The sequence below is a fragment of the Melopsittacus undulatus genome, chromosome 6 (assembly GCF_012275295.1).
Source record: "Melopsittacus undulatus isolate bMelUnd1 chromosome 6, bMelUnd1.mat.Z, whole genome shotgun sequence".
In the NCBI taxonomy this organism is placed as follows: Eukaryota; Metazoa; Chordata; class Aves; order Psittaciformes; family Psittaculidae; genus Melopsittacus; species Melopsittacus undulatus.
In genome coordinates, this window is record NC_047532.1 from 19,490,542 (window position 1) to 19,512,880 (window position 22,339).

Below are 22,339 nucleotides of genomic sequence, written 5' to 3' on the forward strand. Positions count from 1 at the left end.
TCGGAGCCATTTGCCTTTAATTTAATTTATTTGTTACAACCCCAAACAATGTAAAGCAGGCTTCTCCCAGGCTCCAGCTGCCTGCCTGCCCATTAAAATACCATCTAGAACAGCAAATCCCCCCTCCCGCCTTGATATAAAACAGCCGGTCAGCAAGAAGCAGCAAGTAAAGTATCCTTGCGTACAAGCTGAGACCCTGCTCCCAATCCCACTGCCCCAAGGCCCACAGGGCTCCATGTCCCTTCCTGGGATGCTCCAGGGGAAATAAGTGCCCTGCAGGGAGACCCAAAGCTCAGAGCAGACCCCCTGTCCGGGAGCCCATCTCCGTGGCGTCAGGGCGGGGGCCCTGTCCTGCCCACAGGCGTTTTCCAATTGGGATTTCAATCCCTGTTGGCGTGGCAGGATCTGTCCCTGTCGCTGGGGTGGTCACCCCCCCGCAGAGCACGCAGGGGTGCCAGGGATGGTCCTGGCACAGCCAGTCGTGTGTGGTCCTCACAGGAGCTTGCTGCTGGCATGGGTGAGCCAGGATGGGGTCAGGGAAGCTGGTCCTGCAGCACCGGGAGCCCAGATCCCAGGGGAACCCCTGGTGACCTGAGATGGAGCAAATCCAGCTCAGCCCTGGGCCCCAGCAGACATCAAGCATGTCTCCATTGACCATCCCACAACTTTTCCATGGATATTGATGCCATTTCCTATTGTAGGTGGAAGCAAATGGTGACAGATAGGAAGCACATGCAGAAGGTGAGTCAGGGGAACCGGTGGTGCTGGACGGGAGATGACAACTTAGTTTCCCAAGATGAAGCTCACAAAAGGCAGCAGCTGCCCAGTGGTGGAGCGGGTCCACGGAGGAAGAGGAACGGTGGAGCTGTTACTAGCAATCAGGCAGCAGAAGTGCTGAATAGCCATTTCCCTTCTGTATTTGGGGACAAGCCAGATGCTACAGGCCTATCGCCGGACGAGGGAGAAACCCTTTATGTGCCGCTGGGGCCCAGGAGAGCTTGGCAGCCATGGGTCAGGGGTGCAGAGGGGCTGCCTGAAGAACTCACCTCTTTTATTGGGTTCTCTGCCATTTGGGGCCAGGAAAGAGGTGCCAGGATGAACATCACCATCAGTGCTCCAGAGGACCGGGGTGGGCAGTGGGGATGGGCATGCCTGTGGGGTGGGTGCTGCTCCATGGTTTACTGACCCCCTTGTGTGTCCTCAGCAGCTCCTCAGGGCAATGTTCCTGGTGGGAACAGCATCAGGTCTGTCCCATAAAGACCTGAGAAGGGCATAAAATGAGCAAGGAAATAACCCTTATTACCCCACAAATCATTGGTGGCATTTACCCCTTGCCCTTTTGCAGGTAGCCTGCACCATGGATGGGATTGCTGTGCCCCCCTGCCTCTAGCCCCGAGTTGTTGTCTTGGCTCCCATAGCAGGTAGCGGATGGGCAGCATCCACCCAAAGGATGTGCTGTCTTCCTGCCTCCCATCATGTCCCTAGGGGAATATCTGGCTCTTGAGGAGGGCAACTGGCACTGGGGGTGTAGGAACACCCTGCTCTTGGAGGAAGGAGGGTGTGTAGTTCGGTTTTGGCAAAAGGAATACGTGGGGATACCTCTTCCTTTGGGAGAGGATACCTGCTCCTTGAAGGAAGGATGTTCATCCATTGGGATGGCTACAGGGGAGATGTGTAGCCTCTGGGAAGGGGCTGCCTATCCCTTGGGGTGGCTATAGAGGGCTGCCCAGCCCTTAGGGGATGAACACAGAGGGGTACCAAGTCTTTGGGGGTGCTGTCTATCGCTTGGGAAGTTGTTATGGGAAGACGCATGGCCCTAAAGGGGATACCTGGCCCCTGGGGTGGCTATGGGGCATCTGCCCAGCACTGGGGGGCATAGAGGGGGAATGCCTGGGGCATAGAGGGGGAATGCCTGAACCATGGAGGGTAGCTATGGGGGATACCCATGCTTGTGGAGGCACTATGAGCGCGCACCCTGCCCTTGGGCCACCCTTGGGCACCATGCCCACCCCATGGGGTATCTCCTTGCAGTGTAGCTGTGGCGGAAGGACATTCATCCCTCAGGGGTGTGTACCACATATGGGGCTCTCACCCTTGGGGTGCTGCCTCCGCTTGGGGTGCTTACAGGGGGTGCCTGTGGGGGGGACACCCTGCAGATGGGCATTGCTGGGGGGGTGCGGGGGGGGGGGGGCCCATTTCCCCCAGTGCCGCCTCTGCGCTCCCCCCCGCGGCGGGGCCGTGAGGGGCTGGTGCGGAGGGGGGGGGGCCGGTGGCGGTGGCGCGGGGCGGGGGGGGGGGGGGGGTGCCGCCGTGTGTGGCCGCCGGCGGCGGGCGCGCCGTTGCCTAGCAGCGGCGATGGGCGCTGCCGCGGCGGCGGCGGCCAATGGGAGCGGCGGCGGCGGCGCGGCCCCGGCGCCCCCCGCCCCCGCCTCCCCTTTAGAGGCGCGGCGGGCGGCGGGCGGCACAGAGCGCTCCGCACCGGCACCGGCACCTCTGGCCCCGCCGCGCGCATGGAGGCCGCCGCGCTCGGCCCCACATAACGGGGGTTGCCCAGCCCCGCCAGTGGCCCCGCCATGCCCGCAGAGCCCCCCCGCCCCGCGCCGCCGCTCCGCGCCGCCCGCCGCAAGCCGCTGACCGAGGTAAGGGGCGAGCACCGCTCGGTACGGCGGGGGGCTCCCATGCTGGGGGGGGGGGGGAGCCGCTGCGGGTACCCCCGTGTGCCCCTCGGCTCGGGGACCGCCGGCGTCGTGGGTGCCGGAGGGCTCCCGGCCCCGCTCCGCAGCACACGGAGCATCCCGGCCGGGCGCGGGTCCCCTCCGCGGGCAGGGGTTGCTGTTATCCCCCAGCCTGATCCTCGCCCTCTCTCCAGGGCAGGGCCGTGGGCCAAAGGGCCCCGCTGTGGCTGCGGGCCCGCTTTCAGGCGCTGCTCTTCGCCCTGGGCTGCCGGATCCAGCGGCACTGCGGGAAGGTGCTCTTCGTGGGGCTGCTGGTGTTCGGGGCGCTGGCCGTGGGGCTGCGGGTGGCCTCCATCGAGACCGACATCGAGCACCTCTGGGTGGAAGGTAAGCGCGGCCCCGTGGGCTCGCCCGCCCGTGGGAACGGTCCCGCTCCCGGTCGTGGCTTTGTCCCTCTGCGAGGCGCGGAGGTGCGGGGCCGGCCCGGAGGCAGGTGACAGCGCGGGAGAGGAGGAGGAGGAGGAGGGTGGTGATGATGCCGCCGGCCGTCCCGCGAGTGGGCCCGAGGAGGACGCGGCCGTGCGTGCCCGTGAGCACGGGTCTCGTCTGCGCGGCCGCTCGGTGCGTGGGGAAGGGACCCTCACGCGTGTGTCCCGGCGGGGTCCCCACTCCTGCGGACACGGCGTTTGGCGTCCCCACGCGTGGATACCCCGTTCCCCGCGGGAACAGCGTCCGGAGCCCCGCACCGGGGCAGAGCCTGCGCCGCGGGGCTGCCGGTCCCGGCTGAGCACCCCTGCCCAGCGGGGCCGGGGGGAGCGGGTAGGGTCAGGCAGGAGCAAATCCCCGTTTCCGAGTGGAAGCGGCTGATCCCCCCTCCTTTGTTATTAATAACTCCAGCGTGGATTTTCTCTCCTTCTCCCTGCAGCTCCGCTCCCCGGTGCTGCGATTTGCTCGCTCTGTTTTTCCTTCCCGCTTTGGGGGTCCCGTGAGGAAAGAGGGCGGGTGGGGAGGGGGCAGCACCCCGCATGGCCTCCCCCCTGCATCCCTGGCAGGCCCTGCGGGGGGGGTCTCGCAGGCTGGGGTCCCCGCGGGGTGCTGTGCAGGGGCAGATGTTGCTCAGCGGAGGGGTGTCAGCCATCTTTGTGCGGGAGCGCTGCCTCCTCCCCCACGCCCCGCTCCCTGTGTGGTCCTCAGCTACTCTTGGATTTGGTTCAACAATAGAAGCAACTTTGCTCTCCCACCCCCTTTTTTTTTTCCCTTAATTTAAAAAAACAGAGAGCGCAGCGCTGCCTCGCTGCTCCACACACGCACCCCTGCCCAGGAATGCCCGGCTCTCCCACCTGCTCCCCACTTCCCAAGGGTGCTCCTATGCATGTGTCCCCCCCTCCTCCCCAGGTCTTGTCTCCATCACCCCTTTCCTCGGCAACACGTAGCAGAGAAACCCAGTGATACCTCCCGGTCCGGCCGGCGCCTGAGCGGTGGCTGCTGGAGGAGGGATGCGTTCCCACCGGGGTTCCCTTGCTCCGGGTCGTGGCTCCGGCTCCATCGGGTTTTTATTGTGCTGTTGGGGTTGCAAGGAGTCAGTGTTCTGTGCAGGAGGCAGGGAAGCAGCTGTGGTTGTTCCTGTTTGGAGGGGGAATAGGACTTGTGGTGCATGGGGAGGGAAGCGGGATGGGGAAGGGGCCGAGCCTGGGGATGGCTGGGAATGCCCAGAAACCCGGCTTTTCTTGCACGTACTTTCTGGGCCCACCGTGCTTTCCTGCTAGCATGGGTACAGCCAGGAGTGACTGTGCCTGCTGTTGGGGGTATTTCCCCCATGCTGTAGTATGGCTGTGATGTAGGTGCTGGGGCTTCTCTGAGGAACTCAGAGTTCTCATGACTGGGGCACTTTCTTTGGTGTCAGCGGTGGATTTATTTTACCCTACATCAAAACACTACTGCCCTGGGGTGTCCTGCCCCTTCCTGGGTGATGGTGCACTGAGGTCTGCATGCAGCCCTTGCTCTGGATCTGTAGTGCCTGGGGTGCGGATGGTGTGTGATGCCGGGGTGCTGCTTGGAGCACACCTTCGGCCTTACCAGCAGAGCTCTTCCCCCAGGAGCATGCACTTGGGGCTGACCCCTCTGTGCCTTGCTCCTGGGTGGCATGGCCCCAGCTTGCTCAGGGAGGCTGTTGTCAGGCTTTGGCACTACCTGTGACCGCCAACGATGATGTGGCTTTAGTCCTGCAGGGTCCCTGATGAGCGTGCATGGGTCAGGATGTGGAAGGAAGGTTTGCCATGGCTCTTTCAGTTTTGTGTATCAGCTGTGGGGCTGCCTCCCTTCCCCATAACCATCCGTGGGTTCTTGCCTCTCTGTTGGTCTGTGCTTCTGCATTCTGTGGTAGATGAAAGCATTCCCTGCTGTCTTTGGGTGTACTGAGCTTTCCCTGGTCTCTGCACCCCGTCCTGCCGGTGTGGAAATGGGTGTTATCAGGGGACAGGGGGGCCTGAGCTGCCCCTCAGGAGCAGAGCACAGTTTCCCAGGCTGTGTGGTTGGATCCGGAGCACTTGAAGCCACCACTTTCTGCTGTCCCTGGGTGTGCAGCAAGGTGGCTTGTGTAAGTGTCCCTCTGCGGTGTTCCTGGTACTGCCGTGTTAGGTCAAGGGAGTGCCCAGTCAGCCTGGCCCTAAAGCTTTGGATCTCAGGGTGCCCGTTCCTGCCTTCTCTGGATACGTGTGAGGAGATGTTTGCAGGAGCATGGTCCATCCCAGCCTAAGGCAGTGCTGCCGGGTGTCCAAGGGGCAGGGCCTGTGTGCAGAGTCTTGGTCCTATCATCCTAGGCCAGTAGGTCTCAGCTCAGAGGCAGGGTGGTTGAGGATTCCAGGAAGCCTCTGATGACCCCCTGAAGCTGGCCTGTACCTGACCACTTGCCTTTGCCTAGCCAGGCTGAGGGATGTGGGTTGGTGATGCTCCAACCCAAACCACCTCACCCGGGTGAGGTCCAAACCCTGCAGGAGCAGAGCATGACCCTGTGCAAGGTTGTCCCTGCTTCAGGCTGAGCTCAGCCCTCCAGGATGGGGAGCTGGTGGGAAAGGAGCTGCTTCCCATGAGGGCACCATGTTGCTCTCCACCCTAGTACAGGAATAGGATGAGCATCCCTGCTTTGGCCCCATTGCTGGGGTCAGCACTGGGAGCATGCTGATGGCAGGTCCCCCCTGAGCCTGGGCTGTGACCCCAACCACCGTGGGAAAGTGCAGGCTCCCCCGTCCCAATCCAGGGGCTGTCCTCGGCCCCGGAGGGATGCTTGCAGTGTCCTGGGGTGATGCCTGACCCGCATCCCTGTTGGGGAGATGGAAGGAGGCCGTGTCACCCTATAAATTGGGCTTGCCTGTGGAAATGTTCAATTAGGCTCCTCCGAAGCAATTAGGCACTTGGAGGCTTTGAAACCCTGGCTAGTGGTGAGTGTTGAGTTACCTCTGGACACCTGGCAGCTGTTCCCGGCTCTCCCAGGGTGTCTGCAGGGCCAAGGGGCCAGGGTGGTGAGCTCCGGGCAGGCAGAGCCCTGGGTGGTGAATGGGTCTGCCTGATTTATAGTGCCCAGGGCTGGTTCAAAGGAAGGCCGGGTTAATTCCTAACCGGAACAGCCCAGCGCCCCGCGCAGCCGTCGCGCTCTCAAAGAGCTGATGAGTCTCCTCGGAGAAGACCTTGCTGCTTTGCTGGAGGGGTCAGGGACACCCTGAATGTTCTGGTGGGATGAAATGGGATGGGGGATATGGGGGTGAGGGGAACTTGCTGCCTTGTTCCCAACTTTGACCATGAAGCCGAGACACCTTCAACCCCTGTGGCAATAGTTTTGGCCTTCCTTGACCTTGGCAACAGGACTTGACACAGGGTGTCCTCTCCCCAGCACCCAGGGCAGGGTTGGGGTGCAGCCTGGGGCTCCCCCTATAGCAAGGGCAAACAGCAGAGGAGACCCTGGCTGGCTTTGTCTTTGCAGAGAGAGGGCCATTGAGGATGGGAAAGCCACAACAGAAAGATGGGGATTCAGTACCTTCCCCACCCTGCCTCTGCCCTGGGGAGAGCCTCTGTGGCTCCCCTTCCCAGCCATTGTCCCCAATGTGCCTTGTGGGCAGCAGTTGTGGGGGGAGCAGGGTGCTGTGGCCATTCCTGGGTGGGCACAGGGAGAGGTGGGTGGTCCTGGCTGCCAGCGGGTGGGTTTTGTGGGGTGAGATGTTGGTACAGGGGCTGAGAAAAGAGATGGCAAAGCCAGGCTGTGGGGCTGGTGCCTTTAGCATGGGGGCTCTGATGGCAGCTTGTGGCTGGGGCAGCAAGATTCCTGCTGGGATCTGGCCTGAGCCGGCCTCAAGCCTAAGAGGTAGCTCCCAGGATGCCATGTCCCCACTTGGTCCCCAAATGAGAGCCCTGTGGGTAGGAGGTCCCCACTCCTCTTGGGGCACAGTGACACCGGTATCGCCCCATAGGGATGGAAGGGGCAGCCCTGGGGACCCTCCTGCCCAGCCTGGTAGGGTTTTTCCTTTGGAGTTCCACAGCCCTCTCTGTTCACAGCATCTGGGCATCCTTGGGGTCTCTGTGCCCCCATCTTGGTGGGCTCAGGGGAGCGAGGGGCAGCGGGGGCATTGCTACCATACAGTAGTGAGGTCCCTGTTATCCCCAAACCCCCCTGCCTGGCTCTGCCCTCTGCTCCAAAGTGCCTTTTCCCTCACAGCCCAGCTGGCTCAAAAAGGACCTTTCTTTCCACGGGGAGGGCTCAGTCCCCAGCCTGCCCAAAGATGGGGCACAGGCAGTTCGCCTTTATTTATTTATCTTGGGGCAGCGAGCGCGAAACCTCTGGCTTTTCCTTTTCCCTTCCTTGACAGCTCGGTCAGCTTTTTCGGGCTGGAAAATCTTGCTAATTAACCCGAAGAGACTGGGAGCCTCTTTACAGATGGCTGTGGCTTATCTGCCCCCATCCATTTTGCTTTGCTTTTCAACGTATATACACGGGGTCTTTTTATTTCCTAGAAAGTGGGGTGTTGGGTTTTCTTCCCTCTGCTTGCGTGCTTTTTGTGGTTCTGTTTTCTCTAGAAACTCGCCCGTATTCCCCGACTTGGGGAGGGGACTCTTTTTTCGCGTTTTAAATGTGATTTGGTGGCTGGGAGGGGGCAGCGGCAGGGCCCGAGAAGAGGGGTTTATTATCTGCCTCTCCCTCGGGCCTGGAAAAGTGGTCTGAGTTCAAAAAATTCATTTCTTGCCTGAATGAAGCCAGCAATGTGGAAAAATTTCACCATTCAGAGGGGGATGAATGTATGTTTCAACCACACATTAAGTGACATTAGCAAGCAGTGGAGTGCCTAATGTGGCCATTTTTCACAGCAGCCAACAGAGGGGGTGATTAGCATAATTAGTACAGGCAGCCCTATACATATGGAAATGGCAAATGCCTAAATGCCAACACCAGTGGAAATTTATGTCAATGCTGACAGGAGTCTTAGCGGTGAATAGTTCCCAACTGAATCCCCTCTCTCTCTTCCCCCCCCCCCCCCTTATTTTTACCCCCCCTCTTTTTCGGGGGTCTCTCTGTCCCCTCCCGGCTCCCCCCCTCCCCGCGCTGGGAACCGCCGCCCCGCGATTTGGGGTAATAAAGACATTAATTTAGCTTCGCCCTTAAACAAAAGGGGTTTGGCCGGGGCCGGCGGCTGCGAAGCTGGCCCCAAACGGGCCCTTTCAGCCCCTTTGCCGCTGGCTTTTTGAAGGCATCCCCCCTCTTCTGCCGCCCCTCTTGACTTAGCCGGGAGCCCCTTCGGTGGGGCCGGGTTTGGCCGGAGTCGCCGGGGCAGCGGTGAGAGACCTCGTTCATCCCTCACGGCTGCTGGGGACACCCATCTGCCACCCACCTACCCCCCTTCCCCAGGGCCAGCCCCGCTCCGTGGGGTGAATGGGGCCGGGAGGACGTGTTTTGACAGGACGGGGCCGCGGGGCTTTTGGCGAGGCCGGCGGTAGCGGCCGGGACAGGTAAAAATGGCTCTTTCAGTGTGCCCTGGGCGAGACTTCCTCCGGAGCAGCATGGGTCCTTTCACTGCCTCCCTAATCCAGCTAATCCGCCCCAAAACACTTTGAAGGTGGCCTCTGGCTTGCGCGCAGCTCAGCACGGGGAAGCGGACGGCTGAGGGATGCTCGGGGCGGTGCCTCGGGAACCCTTCCCGCTGGGATGTGGGATGGCACAGGGGATGTGGGATGCTGCTGGCATCTCTCTGATGCCCTTGGGGGCTTTAATCGCGTAGGGGTGGGTGAATCTGCCAGTGGATGCGCACGCTCTGTGCTGCAGCACGGCTCAACAGGCTGGTGTTTTCCCCTGTGGGTGCTCTTTGTTGCAATGGGGAAAGTGTTGCAGAGAGGGGTCTCCATGGGGATGGCTTTTCCCATGGCGTCTTGGCATGTCCTTGTGCCTCTCTCAGCTATGGGCTTTAGCAGGGATTTGTAGCCCTGGCATTGGGATGTTGTGCTGTGGAAAGGGAGATGCTCCCCAGGGGACCCCCCAGCTCTTCCCTAACTGAGGGGGGCACATCTAGAGATGGGGTCAGCCTGGCCAGGGATAAAGCTGAAGCATCCCCCATGTACCAGCTGAATGTGGGATTTACCACATGCTGTAGCCCCTTGCACCAGGCAGGAGAACAGGACCTTTTGGAGGCCAAGCAAGGACATGTACCCAGGCGTGTTCCCTCCCTGCTACTCTGTCCTTGGGTCCAGGTCACCAAACAGTGGCAATGCTGAGGTCCCATGTGCAGAGTGGTGTCACTGCTGGTGTGTGCCTCCACCCACCCCTGGAGGACACAGAGTGGTCCATGTGGTCCTTGCAGCAGCATGTGTGTCTTTGGGGAACATCAGTGCCTTTCTGAGGCCCACAGCACCTCCCATGGCCCTCCTTCACCTCCAGCCCCTTTGCCCTTGCCAGGCTTGGTGTGGGGCTGGCAGCCTGCCCTGACCCACTGCCCTCCTGGTGCTGCCCAGGCACGCTGCTCCAGACCCATGGGTGCTTGGAGACAGGGCTCCTGTGGGGTTTGCTCACCTCCTACCCTTGGTGAGCATGGTGGGGTGCCCCCTTGCTGCCATTCCAGGTGGGTGGCTGCATCAGCCCTGTTCTTGGGGGCTTGCATATGTGCCGGGGGCACCATGACCTGGTTCTTCTGACTTGGAACCTTCTGAGCTGATATGTGGGGTGCTGTCAGCCTCTGAGGAAAGTGGGGTCAGTTTGGGTCAGACCCTTTCCTGGTAAGGGGGCAATGCAGGGGCTGGAGCTCTGTCTTGGCTGGGCTGCCCATAGCTGAAGGATGTAGGGGAGGATGGCACTGGTCAGTCTTGGCACCCACTGGTGCAACTGAGGGCACAAGCTGGTCCCCCTGTGAGAGGGTGACTCGGCTGCAGTGCAGAGGCCATGGCTGTGGGTCCTGTGCCAGGAGGGCTGAGGGAGCAGTGGCAGGAGGTGGCTCAGGCAGGGTGGCCAGGAAGGGGCAGGGAGGCTCCTGCTCTGCTCTGTAATTTTGTGGTGGATGCTGTAATTACGGGGATGGCTCCCCTGGTGTGGCCCAGGGGCAGGAGGCAGCCCCACACCAGCCCCACACCAGCCCCCATCCCTTCCCTGCCGCCCACTCTCCCCACTTGGACACAGTGGGAGCCCATTCTCCACCCCTGGTGTTTGGGGTGCGGGTGACATTGGGGCCCCATCTGCCCTGCAGCTGACACTGTTGCATGTGTAGACTCTGTGAACCCCCCAGCCAGTGGTACCCAAAGCAGTGCCCACCCCAGGGAGGATGCTCAGGCTGGCCCCAGACCCACTGTGGGCTTTTGAGGGGATGTTGATGTCACTTTGCCCAGTGTAGGGATCCAGTGGGATGACTCCAAACCCCACTGGGGAGCGGAGCGGGCTGCAATAAGCAGGGCTGGGGCGTCTGATTGGAACCAGAGGGCCCTTTGCATGAAAAAGCCAAACGCTCCCTTTGTTAATTGGGATTACAAAAAAGAAGAAGAAGAATTTACATACAGTTCCTCATTACGGTGCCCATTGTTGGTATCGGGGCGGCCCCCTCCCCGGGCCGGGGGGCTGCGTGCGGCATGGGGCGTCTCACCCCGCTCCGGGGCCGGCCGGCCGGCGGGTGCGCGCCCGTTTGAAGTGTCCTTGGCAGCCCTGTGTGCGCTGCCTTGTCTTTTCATGTTGCTCTTTGGTTAATTAGGGTGTTGGAATTTGAGGCTTCCTCACAGCCTTTGAAGCTTGCTGACGGCTCGCAGTGCCCTGTTCCAAATTAACACTAATTACAAGGGACGGCTTTTTATTTTCTCTCTTCTCTTTATTCCCCCCCCCCCCCCTTTAATTTTTCGGGGAGCTCCCCCTTACTCCGCGCTTACAGATGTGTGGCTCCTCCCGTGCTGGGTGGAGATGCCCGCTGGGCACAGCAGCATGCGTCCCTTGGGAATGGTGGTGATGCTGAGCACACCCCCCCACCCCGGTCCTCACGTCCCACCACCCACCCGGGTTCAGCATGGGTGGCACGGCTGAGATCAGAGCAGCTCGGTACACCTCCTGCCCGACCTCCCAGCCTGCTGGGAAGGGGATGGGTGTCCCATTCCCTGCCACCTCCCTGTGACACCCACCCTCCCTGTGTCCTCATCCCCTCGCCCCGGGCGCTGCTGTCCCCTCTGACACACACACAAAGGCCGTGTCCGTGTCCCCCCCTCCCTGGCCCTGGCACAACCTCTATCCCAACTGGCATCTGATGGACACCAGCTGCTCCCCAGCCCAGCCAGGAACAATAAAGACGCTTCCCCCTCCCCGTTCCCAAAAAGCAGGGGAAAAAAAAACCCCACCAAAAAACACCAACCCATATAATAAGTCATTAAAAGGGAAGATTCTGCTCTTTATTTGTGGTCTCGCTCTGGCCTCCTCAGCGCTGGCGGGGGGCCAGGCCCGCCGGGGCTCCCGCCTCTTGCTGAGGGAGCGTCCCAGTGTGGATGAATCCTGACCCCCCCCCAGCACCCAGGGCAGGGCAGGAGCCAGCCTCCCTCCCGCCTGCAGCACTGCCTTGGGATGCTGTCCAGCACCAGGCACCGTGGGGTATCCCTGGTGGGTGGCAATGGGGTGGGGGCTACATGAAAACATCCCCTTGCTCCAGGCAGGGGGCGGGGAGCAGGACGATGGGTATTGCGTTTGATGGGGGGAGTCTTGGGATTGGTCTCCCACCCTCCTCTGGGCTGTGTCCTGCCCCCTTTGCTGTGCCGGGGGGATGGGAGCCTCTTGTTTTATGGGGATGGCTGTCCCTGGGATGCTGCTCCGCATGCAAAAGGCCACGCAGGGTCTGATCTCAGCCCCAGCCATACTGCTCGGGAGGAGATTTCTCTTCCATGCTGAGGCGGCTGCAGATGAAGTCTGTGGCTTCTCCCGGAGACCTCTGCCATGCTCGGAGCGATCCTGCTCCATCAGGGACAGATCCCAGAAGGGACCTGCTGAGCTCCCCAGCACCGCATCCCTCCCCTGTCCCCAAACCCCTCCTGGGGCAGCCTGCACCTGCAGGGCTGGGGGTGCCTGCCTCTCCCTGCACCCATTCCCTGGCCAAAACACTGCTCACCTTGGGGTGCCAGAGAAGAGCTGGGCATGGATGGGATGGAGTGTTTCCAGTTCTGTTTGCTGCATTGGGGCTGGTTGCACTGGGCATCTGCAACACCCACCACAGCACATGGGTGGGAGCGGGCAGGATGCACACCATATGCTTCACCATCCATCCATTTGTCGGGCTTTTCCAGGAAAAGCCAAACCAATGAGCTGCTCTGGGGCTGGAAGTACCTGTTTTGGTGGGAAGCGGGGTGCATGGTCCACTGCAGGCTGGGGTGCTCCCTGCTTGGGTCCCCTGGGTGCAAGCACCCAGAGGATGCAGCAATTGGGTGACCCCATGGCAAGAAGTCCCCCTAGGTTAATGTGGCATCATCTGATGCTGTGGGGCCTCAATCCCGCCTGTCGCCTTCCATGGGCATCCTAATGGGCAGGACAGGTTGGTGGGATGGGAGCTCTGCTCCCCCTGGCACTGAATGAGCACGTCGTGGTCCCCTCCGCAGCGGGCAGCCGGGTGAGCCAGGAGCTACGCTACACCAAGGAGAAGCTTGGCGAGGAGTCCGTCTACACGTCCCAGATGTTGATCCAGACCCCAAAGAGGGATGGGGAGAACATCCTGACGCAGGAGGCCCTGCAGCTCCACCTCGAGGCGGCCCTTGCCGCCAGCAAAGTCCAAGTCTCGCTGTACGGAAAGTGAGTCCGGCTCCGGACATGGTGGGGACAGGGACCCTCACTGTGTCCTGCCTGCCCCCCTGCCCCTTGCTGTGTCCTGTGTGGGGTGATGCCCATCCTCAGTTCCACCTTCTGCCTTTCCAGATCGTGGGATTTGAACAAGATCTGCTACAAGTCGGGTGTCCCCATCATTGAGAATGGCATGATCGAGAGGGTGAGTGCTGGGCATGGCATGGTCCCCCATGGAGCCCCCCACACGGGTCAGTCCCTCTAGAAACAGGCTGTGGTGGGGATGGGATTTACCAGCCCCATGTGCCGCAAAGGCACTGCCACTGCCATGTGGGAGGATGCAGGTTAAGGCAGTGCAGCAGAGCTGGGAGGGTGGACCAGAAGGGTCCTGATCTATCCCTGCTGACCCCTTGCATCTCCTCCTCCTCCAGATGATAGAGAAGCTGTTTCCCTGCGTGATCCTGACACCGCTGGACTGTTTCTGGGAAGGCTCCAAGCTGCAGGGAGGATCAGCCTACCTCCCGTGAGTGCTGGGGACTGGGGCTGAGTCCAGGGGCTGGGGTGGCTTCCAGGGGACTGTGCTCGACCTCTCCATGCAGCTTGGCCCTGCTCCTCCAAGGTCCCTCAGTGCTGCTGCTTGTCCTGCTCATCCCCAGGATGGTCCTACCACCATGGCTTGTCCTGCTGGATCAGCACCATAGGGACAGGTCCTTGTCCTCATCAGCCTGGCAAGGCTGGAGCTGCAGCCCATAGGCAGGAGCTGCCTATCCATGCCATGCCGTCGCAGCGGCCAGGGATGGGGATGCGGGGACAGAGGCTGTATCACAAGCATGTCCCTGGGTGCTGCTCCCCTCCAGAGCACATTTTGGGTGCCACAGTGGTGAGAAGGCACCCACTCTCCTGTGCTGTGCCTAAGGGGACAGGGGACACAGCATGCCCAGGGTGGGTGGCGGGTGACTCCCGGCCAGCTCCCCTCACCGCGGTGGTGGGGCTGGGGACCCTGGGCTGGGCAGGGGGGAGCTCCCCCCCCCACATTCCTTCTGTTTACGCGTGTGTTTGTCCGGGAGAGCCGGGGCGGCTTGTGCATTGTCAGCAAACGCAGCCCCGCGCTTTCTCATGCTAATGCTGCTCTGAAAGCTGCCCCTTGCCAAACAGATGAAATAGTGGCCTTATTCAGGCTGCTGCCGGACGGGAGGAGGGGGAAGGGGCCGCAGCATCCCCAGCCAGGACTGGGGGACCAGCTTTGCTCCCCCAAGACCTCCGGTTCTCCCTGTCCTATCCTGGGGAGCAGCTGGGAGCGAGCGGCACTGGGGTGCTGTGCTGATCGGGATGCTGCAGGTATCACCCGCCGGGGTGCGCAGCATCCTGGGGCAGGGGTACATGGCAGGCAGGATGGCACCAGTGGCAGGCAGGGAGGCACCCGCAGCAGCGGTGGGACCCATCTCCCCTTACAGCCTTACAGGGTGAGTGGGTTCCCCGGGCGGGCACCCCGGCTGAGCACCGGCCGGCCCATGGGGACCCGTCCCCCTTTTTAACGCCGAGGGGTGAGCGGGGCGGGAGCTGGGAGAACAAAGAGCAGCAATCTATGGAAAGACAAAAGGATTTGCCCTGGCTCAGTGAAGCAAACGAAAGCAGATAAAAGGGGCTCTCTTTGGAAGCAGCAGCAGCTCCGGTTGGTATGTGGGAATCTCGAGCGGCCGGCTCCGGCCCAGCCAGCCTTCATGAATTATTAGGCTGCGTTTCTCCCCAGAGCCCACACTTGCTCGGGGCTTTTTCTTCCCCTCTTTGGAGTGCTGGGCTGGGTTACTGGCTTTTTTGTGTGTCCTTTCTGTCTTAAAAAAGAAGCTGAGTGAGGCTGGGAACTGGCCCCCGGTGCCCTGGGCTGGGATGGAGGGAGCAGAACATCCACAGGCAATGGAAAAGCCGTTTTTCCCGGGTATCCATGTTCCCGTGGGGTCCCGCTGGACCCCTGTGTCCTGTCCTGAGCGCCCAGAACCTCTGCTGAGCCCCAAACCATCCAGCGTGGGGAGATGCAGTGGGAAGTGCTGAGGGGACGCAAGGAGCCCTTCCCTGCCTGCTCCCCTCTATCAAGATGTTAGCCCCGGGCAGTAATCGGCCTGACTGCTCGCACAAAGCGGGGCCAGGCAGCGGGGCCGGCTCCCCCCGCTTTGTCCCAGCCTAACAGGATCAGGCATGCTACTTGACTCTGGGCACGGCCGCTTCGCCGCGCAGGGCACGGGGGATGCCGCAGGCGGCCCCAGGAGGGGGTAAGGGATGCGCTGGGGATTGATGCTGCCCCTCTGCATCCTTGCAGAGGCACCCCCAGGACCCATGGGATGGGGTGGCAGTGGTGGTGGTACCACATGTGGGTTTGAGCATCCCGCATCATTCCAGTCCTGCTCTCTCCCCAGGGGCCGCCCAGACATCCAGTGGAGCAACCTGGACCCTCTGCAGCTGATGGAGGAGCTGGGGCAGTTCACATCCCTGGAAGGCTTCAAAGAGCTGCTGGACAAGGCAGAGGTGGGGCAGGCTTACATGGAGCGCCCCTGCCTGGACCCCCGCGATCCCCAGTGCCCCCCAAGTGCCCCCAACAAGCAGAGCCAGCAGGTGGGTTACAGCCCGTGGGGACCTGGAGGGATGCAGGGGTTTGCTGCTCTCCCACCTGCCTCCCTGCATTCCTGACACCTCCCCTGCATCCGCAGAGCCCTGACATCCCGGCCGAGCTCTCAGGAGGCTGCCACGGCTTCTCCAGGAAGTTCATGCGCTGGCAGCAGGAACTGATTTTAGGTGGCACGACCAAAGACTCCCAGGGCAAGCTGCTACGGTGAGAGCCACTGTGGTGTGGGTGTCCCCAAGGCATGGTGTAGGGTCCCAGCTGCAGCATTCACCCCTGGGATGGTTTAGGGCAGGCTTCCCTCATTCTCATCTTCATCCTCAACCTCACCCTCATCCTCATGTGGTGCCCACTGGAACCTTCCCTGGCTACAAGAGGGGCTGTGGGGTTGTCTGGAAGAACATGTGATGCTGATGTGTGTATGGGGCTGGCGAGTGGGGCAGGGCTTTGGAGCAAGGTGGGGATGATGGGGGGCAGGATGCCTGGGTCCTCCCCTGGGTGTCTGCAGTGGGTCTGGGAGCCATGGGGTGGGGGATGGACCCATTCCTGCATCCCGGGGTGCTGCAGCCGGTCCCAGCGAGATGCGTGCCTGTCCCCCAGCGCCGAGGCCCTGCAGACCATGTTCCTCCTCATGAGCCCCCGGCAGCTCTTTGAGCACTTCAAGGATGACTACGAGATCCATGACATCAGCTGGAGCGAAGAGAAGGCAGGCGCCATCCTGGAGGCCTGGCAGAGGAAATTCGTGGAGGTAGGCACCAGGAATGGCCCCCACATGGGGCTGGGCAGGGGTGAGCCTGTGTGTGACATACCCCTGTGTCCGGGCTGTCGTGTGGCCATGGGTCCTGGCACAACCCTCTTGTGGTCCAGTGAGTCTCTAGGGACACTCCATGGTGATGCTGATACCCTGTGGGCTCTGGGGGATGTAATGGGGAGCTGGGGGGTCCTGACTCCTCTAACGGGGTGCACCTCTGGCAGCTGGCACAGGACTCCATCCCACCCAACGCCACGCAGAGCATCCATGCTTTCTCCACCACCACACTCAACGACATCATGAAGTCCTTCTCTGACGTCAGTGTCATCCGGGTGGCTGGGGGCTACCTCCTCATGGTGCGTATGCATGTCCCCTTCTCTGTCCCACACCATCCCTCCCTTGTTCCCCATCCCCACTAACCCACTGTGCTCTTCCAGCTGGCCTATGCCTGTGTCACCATGCTGCGGTGGGACTGCTCCAAGTCCCAAGGGGCTGTGGGTCTGGCTGGGGTCCTGCTTGTGGCTCTCTCCGTGGCCTCTGGCCTGGGGCTCTGCTCATTGCTGGGCATCTCCTTCAATGCAGCCACCACCCAGGTATGTGCTGGGGGAAGAGCCAAGGTACCATGGGGCTGGTGGGACCCTGGGGGCTGCAGGGTGGCCGGGTCCCCTTCCGGGTGGTGGCCATGTCCCCTATGAGTGACACCAGCTACTCTGGCAGGTCCTGCCCTTCCTGGCCCTTGGCATTGGTGTGGATGACATGTTCCTCTTGGCTCATGCCTTCACGGAGACCAGCCAGCACATCCCCTTCAAGGTGAGCACCGAGCCCTGCCTGGGGGCTCCCTGGCTCCATCCCATTTCTCTGCAGTCCCCATCACTCCCTCCCTCTGTCTGCACAGGAGCGAACGGGTGAGTGCCTGAAGCGCACAGGGACCAGCGTGGCTCTCACTTCAGTCAGCAACATGATCGCCTTCTTCATGGCAGCCCTGGTGCCCATCCCTGCCCTGCGTGCCTTCTCCCTGCAGGTAGGGCCAGGGACCCTCTGGAGGGTGCGGGCAGGAAGGGCTGGCCAGGCCCCGCTCTGACATGTCCCCTTGCACCACAGGCTGCAGTGGTTGTGGTGTTCAACTTCGCCATGGTGCTGTTTGTGTTCCCTGCCATCCTGAGCCTGGACCTGTACCGCAGGGAGAAACGTCGGCTTGACATCCTCTGCTGCTTCTACAGGTACCAGTGCTGGGCTGGCCACAATGGGGCAGACCCTGCGTTCACCCCTGTTCCTCTGCTTCAACATGTCCTTCTACAGTCATAGAATCACAAAATGGTTTGGGTTGGAAAGGACCTTATATCATCCAGTTCCAACCCCCCTGCAATGAGCAGGGACACCTCACACTAGACCTTGTTGCCCAGGGCTCTGTCCAGCCTGGCCTTGAACACTGCCAGGGATGGAGCATTCACCACTTCTGGACAGCCCATTCCAGTGCCTCACCACCCTCACAGTGAAGAACTTCCTCCTTATATCCAATCTAATCTTCCCCTGTTTAAGTTTGAACCCATTATCCCTTGTCCTATCACTACAGTCCCTAATGAAGAGCCACTCTACAGCATCCCTATAGCCCCCCTTCAGATACTGGAAGGCTGCTATGAGGTCTCCACGCAGCCTTCTCTTCTCCAGGCCGAACAGCCCCAACTTTCCCAGCCTGTCAAATTTACTCCAATCACCCCCAATTTACTCATCCTGTTCTTCCCTCTCTCCTTTCCTGTCTCCCCACAGCCCTTGCTCCTCACGGGTCATCCAGATCCAACCCCAGGAGCTCGCTGACGCCAATGACAACCACGCCTGCCACCCATCCCCTTACGGTCACCCTGGTGTGGCCACCAGCACCCAGATCACCACCACTGTGCAAGCCTTTACCCGCTGCGACCCTTCTGGCCACCACGTCGTCACCGTGCTGCCACCCACCTCGCAAGTGTGCACCTCACCCGCCGTCCTCCTGCCCCCCACCGACCCCATGGGCTCGCAGGTCTTCGCCCCATCCAGCTCCACACGGGACCTGCTGGCCCATATGGATGAGGCTAAGAGTGGAAGGGAATGTGTCCCGCTGCCCTTCTGCCGCTGGAGCCTCGCTGACTTCGCCCGGGAGAAGTATGCCCCGCTCCTACTGCGAACCCGGACCAAGGTAAAGTGGGGCTGGCCCCAAAGGTGCCACCCGGGGTGGGTTGGTGGCACAGGACCCTGCTTGACTCCCCCTTGCTGTCCCCACAGGCGGTGGTGGCGGTGCTATTCCTGGCACTGCTGGGGCTGAGCCTCTATGGCACCACCATGGTGCACGATGGGCTCTACCTGACAGACATCGTGCCGCGGGACACCAAGGCGCATGCCTTCATCTCGGCCCAGTTCAAGTACTTCTCCTTCTACAACATGTTCATCGTCACCAAGGGCGGCTTTCATTACCCTGGTGCCCAAGCTGCCCTGCTCAGCCTGCACCAGGCCTTCAGCACCGTCAAGTACGTGGTGCGGGAGGACAACAGCGACCTACCCAAGATGTGGCTCCATTACTTCCAGGACTGGCTGAGAGGTGAGGGACATCCCTGCTCTCCATGACCACCCCCCTGCCCAAGGACCCTCTCCCCAGCCTGTATGCTCCCTACTGATCTGGGAATGTCTTCCCTGGGCAGGCTGGTCCCATGGTGCTCCCAGGGTGACAAGCAATGCCTTGGGGTTTCTGCATGCCCATCCCACTGGCACCACACTCCCTGGGGTACACGGGATGCTGTACAGGGTGGTGTGCCCCAAGGGATGCTAACCCACCACACTGCATCCCCAGGGCTCCAGGCCACCTTTGACAGGGACTGGCAAGCTGGGCGCATCACCCACGACAGCTACCGCAATGGCTCTGAGGATGGGGCCCTGGCGTACAAGCTCCTAATCCAGACTGGCAACAAGAAAGAGCCCTTCAACTTCAATCAGGTGCGTAGGGACTGGGCTGGGGTGATTGGGCTGGGGACGATGCTGTGCCCACTGCTCAGCTCATTCCTACTCCTGCTCTCTCCCTGTAGCTGACCACGCGGCGGCTGGTGGATGAGAACGGCATCATCCCCCCTGATACCTTCTACATCTGCCTGACGGTGTGGGCCAGCAACGACCCCCTGGGCTTTGCTGCCTCCCAAGCCAACTTCTACCCACCACCCCCTGAGTGGATCCACGACAAGTACGACACCACGGGCGAGAACCTGCGAAGTGAGTGAGCTCGGTGGGCTCCCCATGGCCCTTTCCTGCCTCCTGGCATCCCCCTGCAGAGAGGACCCTACTCCCTGCACCTTTCTTGCCCTGCAAGGGTTCCCCTGCTGAAGAGAAACCCCCACATCCCTCATCCCATCAGCATCCTGCTGCAGAGAAACTCTGCTGCTTTCCTGTGCCCCATGGTTATCCCCCTCCATCCCACTGCATTCCCTGTACCCTTAGCATGCAGCAACAGATCCCTACTTCAGTCTATGAGCATCTCACTGCAAAGAAGCCCCACCACTCTGTCCCACAAACATTGCCCTGTAGAGAAACCCCTTGCTCCCCATGACCCACTAACTCAGATGCATCCTGCTGGCAGAGAAACACCCTTGTCCTTGCTCCCAGTCCACTCTGCACATGCTCCCCAGCCCTGTGGTACCCAGCCAGGCATCAGGCTGCATTCAGGCTGGGGTGGTTGGGTGCCCCGTGCTGCCTGCACTCCTGTGCTGCCTGCACTCCCGTGCTGCCTGCACTCCCGTGCTGCCCATACCCTCACACTGCCTGTGCTATCCTCCCCAGTCCCTGCAGCCCAGCCACTGGAGTTCGCACAGTTCCCCTTCTACCTGAGCGGGCTGCGTCGCACAGCCGACTTCGTGGAGGCGATTGAGAGTGTCCGTGCCATCTGCCGAGAGGCTGCCCAGCGCCACGGGGTGCTGAGCTACCCCAGCGGGTACCCCTTTCTCTTCTGGGAGCAGTACATCGGCCTGCGCCACTGGTTCCTGCTGGCCATCAGCATCCTGCTGGCCTGCACCTTCCTCGTCTGTGCCCTGCTGCTGCTCAACCCCTGGACTGCTGGCATCATCGTGAGTACGCACCCTGATGCATGGGGACGGGGGTGACTGGCCATGCTGCCCTCCTGATGGCAGGGACAGGGACATCCAGGCCTGCTGCTATCCTGCTGGGTGGCACTGGGGCCCTGCTTCATGGGGATGGGGTGTACAGGGACACCCTGGGTGAAAGGGACACCCATGTGGAGGGGTCAGGGATGTCACTGATGAAGAGAACATGTGGGGGTTACAGGGGTCTGGGGACATCAGTGCTGAAGAGGGTGAGGGGAACACCCATATGGACATGGCAGTGAGTGGGGGGCTTATATGAAGGGACCAGGGGCACCCCTTATGAAAGGAATGTGTGTAGTAGGCAGGAGTTTAGGGAAATCCATGCAGAGATGGCTGAGGGACACCCTGAATAAAGGGAAAGGGGCAATGGGATGAGGGTGTCCTATTGGGAGGGGTAGGATTGGGTATGCTGGGAGCAGAAGGGACAGCCAGTCAGAGCCAGCCCTCACTGACCCCACCACCCCCTCCCAGGTCTCCATCCTGGCCATGATGGCAGTGGAGCTGTTTGGCATCATGGGCCTTATGGGCATCAAGCTGAGTGCCATCCCTGTGGTCATCCTCATCGCCTCGGTGGGCATCGGTGTGGAGTTCACCGTCCATGTGGCACTGGTGAGCACAAGCAGACCCCTGCCCAGTTCTCACTCTCTGACACCCTCACCCCTTGGCCATGCGCTGGTGGGTGGCCACATCATGTGTGGCACATGGGAATGAGCCCTGTGTGACATCCCCATCCCATGCAGGGCTTCCTGACGGCTGTGGGGAGCAGGAACGTGCGCTCGGCTGCAGCGCTGGAGCACACCTTCGCCCCTGTGATGGATGGAGCTGTCTCCACACTCCTGGGTGTCCTCATGTTGGCTGGCTCCGAGTTTGACTTCATCATGAGGTGAGTGCCAGCGGGGATTAAACCAGCCCCTTACTTGCTGCCTGCCAAAAGCTTTGGCAGCGGAGGCTGGTGAGTGTGGCAGCCCCCTGGTTGGTGGTGGGGATGTGGGGCAGCTGGTGCGGATGTGTCTTGCTGGGGGTACCTACCCCATCTTACATGGAGGCTGGGGAGACATGGGGAGGTTACGGGGTGTGGTATAGGGAGCTGTGTTTGTGGTGGCGGGGGGTTCATGGTGGCTGTGCCCACTTATTCCCTCTGCCTGTGCCCCCCCCACAGGTACTTCTTTGCGGTGCTCACCATCCTGACGCTGCTGGGGCTGCTCAATGGGCTGGTGCTGCTGCCAGTGGTGCTCTCTGTCATCGGGCCACCCCCTGAGGTATGATACCCCATCCCACCTCTTCTTGTCCCTCCCCAACCCTGTACCCACCTCTTCATCCCCTACCACCCCTTACCCTGTCCCCTCTTCACCCTATACCCATCCTTGGCTTGTCTCACCCTCTCCTTGTAGCCACCTGAGCCCATCCCTCACCCTGTACCATCCTTGCTTTATCCCATCTTTTCCTTGCCCCACATTCAACTTGGCCCGTATCTGCTTAACCCCATTCCTGCCTCACCCCACACTCAACTCCCCCTATCCCTCCCTGACCCATTTGAACCCATCCTTGCTTCACCCTGTATCTCTATCACTCCACACAACCCTTACACCATATCCCTGCCACCCCACAGCCCTCCATCCCTGTACATTCCTTGTACCTCTGACTCCATCCTCTCTCCCCCCAGGCATCTCTGGTGGATAACAGCCCCCGCCTGCCCCCGTCAGAGCCGGTGCCCCCGTGCCTGGGCCCTGCGGGTCTCTATGTCCGCCGTGCCCCAGCCTGGCCTGCCACATTCCCTGACCCCTCAGACACGGAGCACTACACAGAGGCCATGGGGCCGGGGAGCCCGCGGGGGCCCTTCATTGTACCCCCAACCCCAGCACACATCCTGCTGGAGGCCGGCAAGGACCCCAGCTTCCCCCGCATCACTGTAAGTACCTCTGC

The 22,339-nt window shown here is 61.3% G+C and overlaps 1 protein-coding gene and 1 long non-coding RNA gene across 3 annotated transcripts in view; one reads left to right on the plus strand and one right to left on the minus strand.

Annotated features, from left to right (window-relative positions):
- On the minus strand, positions 1–4,280 carry LOC117436316 (uncharacterized). The gene is made up of 2 exons (XR_004549749.1): positions 4,128–4,280; positions 1–1,261 (listed from the first exon to the last, which is right to left on the minus strand). It is a non-coding gene; the product is annotated as an uncharacterized lncRNA (long non-coding RNA).
- The window catches only part of PTCH2 (patched 2), a 21,793-nt gene continuing 1,946 nt past the window's right edge, over positions 2,493–22,339 (plus strand). Inside the window, exons 1-22 of one of the 2 annotated variants that reach the window (XM_034064343.1) lie at positions 2,493–2,639; positions 2,870–3,062; positions 12,756–12,945; positions 13,069–13,138; positions 13,365–13,456; positions 15,345–15,540; positions 15,636–15,757; positions 16,115–16,295; positions 16,523–16,654; positions 16,736–16,891; positions 17,016–17,108; positions 17,194–17,319; positions 17,400–17,518; positions 18,066–18,471; positions 18,558–18,870; positions 19,120–19,262; positions 19,352–19,532; positions 20,097–20,380; positions 20,888–21,025; positions 21,157–21,299; positions 21,576–21,675; positions 22,080–22,325. In XM_034064343.1, coding sequence (XP_033920234.1) covers positions 2,574–2,639; positions 2,870–3,062; positions 12,756–12,945; positions 13,069–13,138; positions 13,365–13,456; positions 15,345–15,540; positions 15,636–15,757; positions 16,115–16,295; positions 16,523–16,654; positions 16,736–16,891; positions 17,016–17,108; positions 17,194–17,319; positions 17,400–17,518; positions 18,066–18,471; positions 18,558–18,870; positions 19,120–19,262; positions 19,352–19,532; positions 20,097–20,380; positions 20,888–21,025; positions 21,157–21,299; positions 21,576–21,675; positions 22,080–22,325 — 3,690 coding nt within the window. In that variant the 5' untranslated portion in view covers positions 2,493–2,573. The remainder of the gene's footprint in view (positions 2,640–2,869; positions 3,063–12,755; positions 12,946–13,068; positions 13,139–13,364; positions 13,457–15,344; positions 15,541–15,635; positions 15,758–16,114; positions 16,296–16,522; positions 16,655–16,735; positions 16,892–17,015; positions 17,109–17,193; positions 17,320–17,399; positions 17,519–18,065; positions 18,472–18,557; positions 18,871–19,119; positions 19,263–19,351; positions 19,533–20,096; positions 20,381–20,887; positions 21,026–21,156; positions 21,300–21,575; positions 21,676–22,079; positions 22,326–22,339) is intronic. The other variant, XM_034064344.1, reaches the window with a different exon arrangement.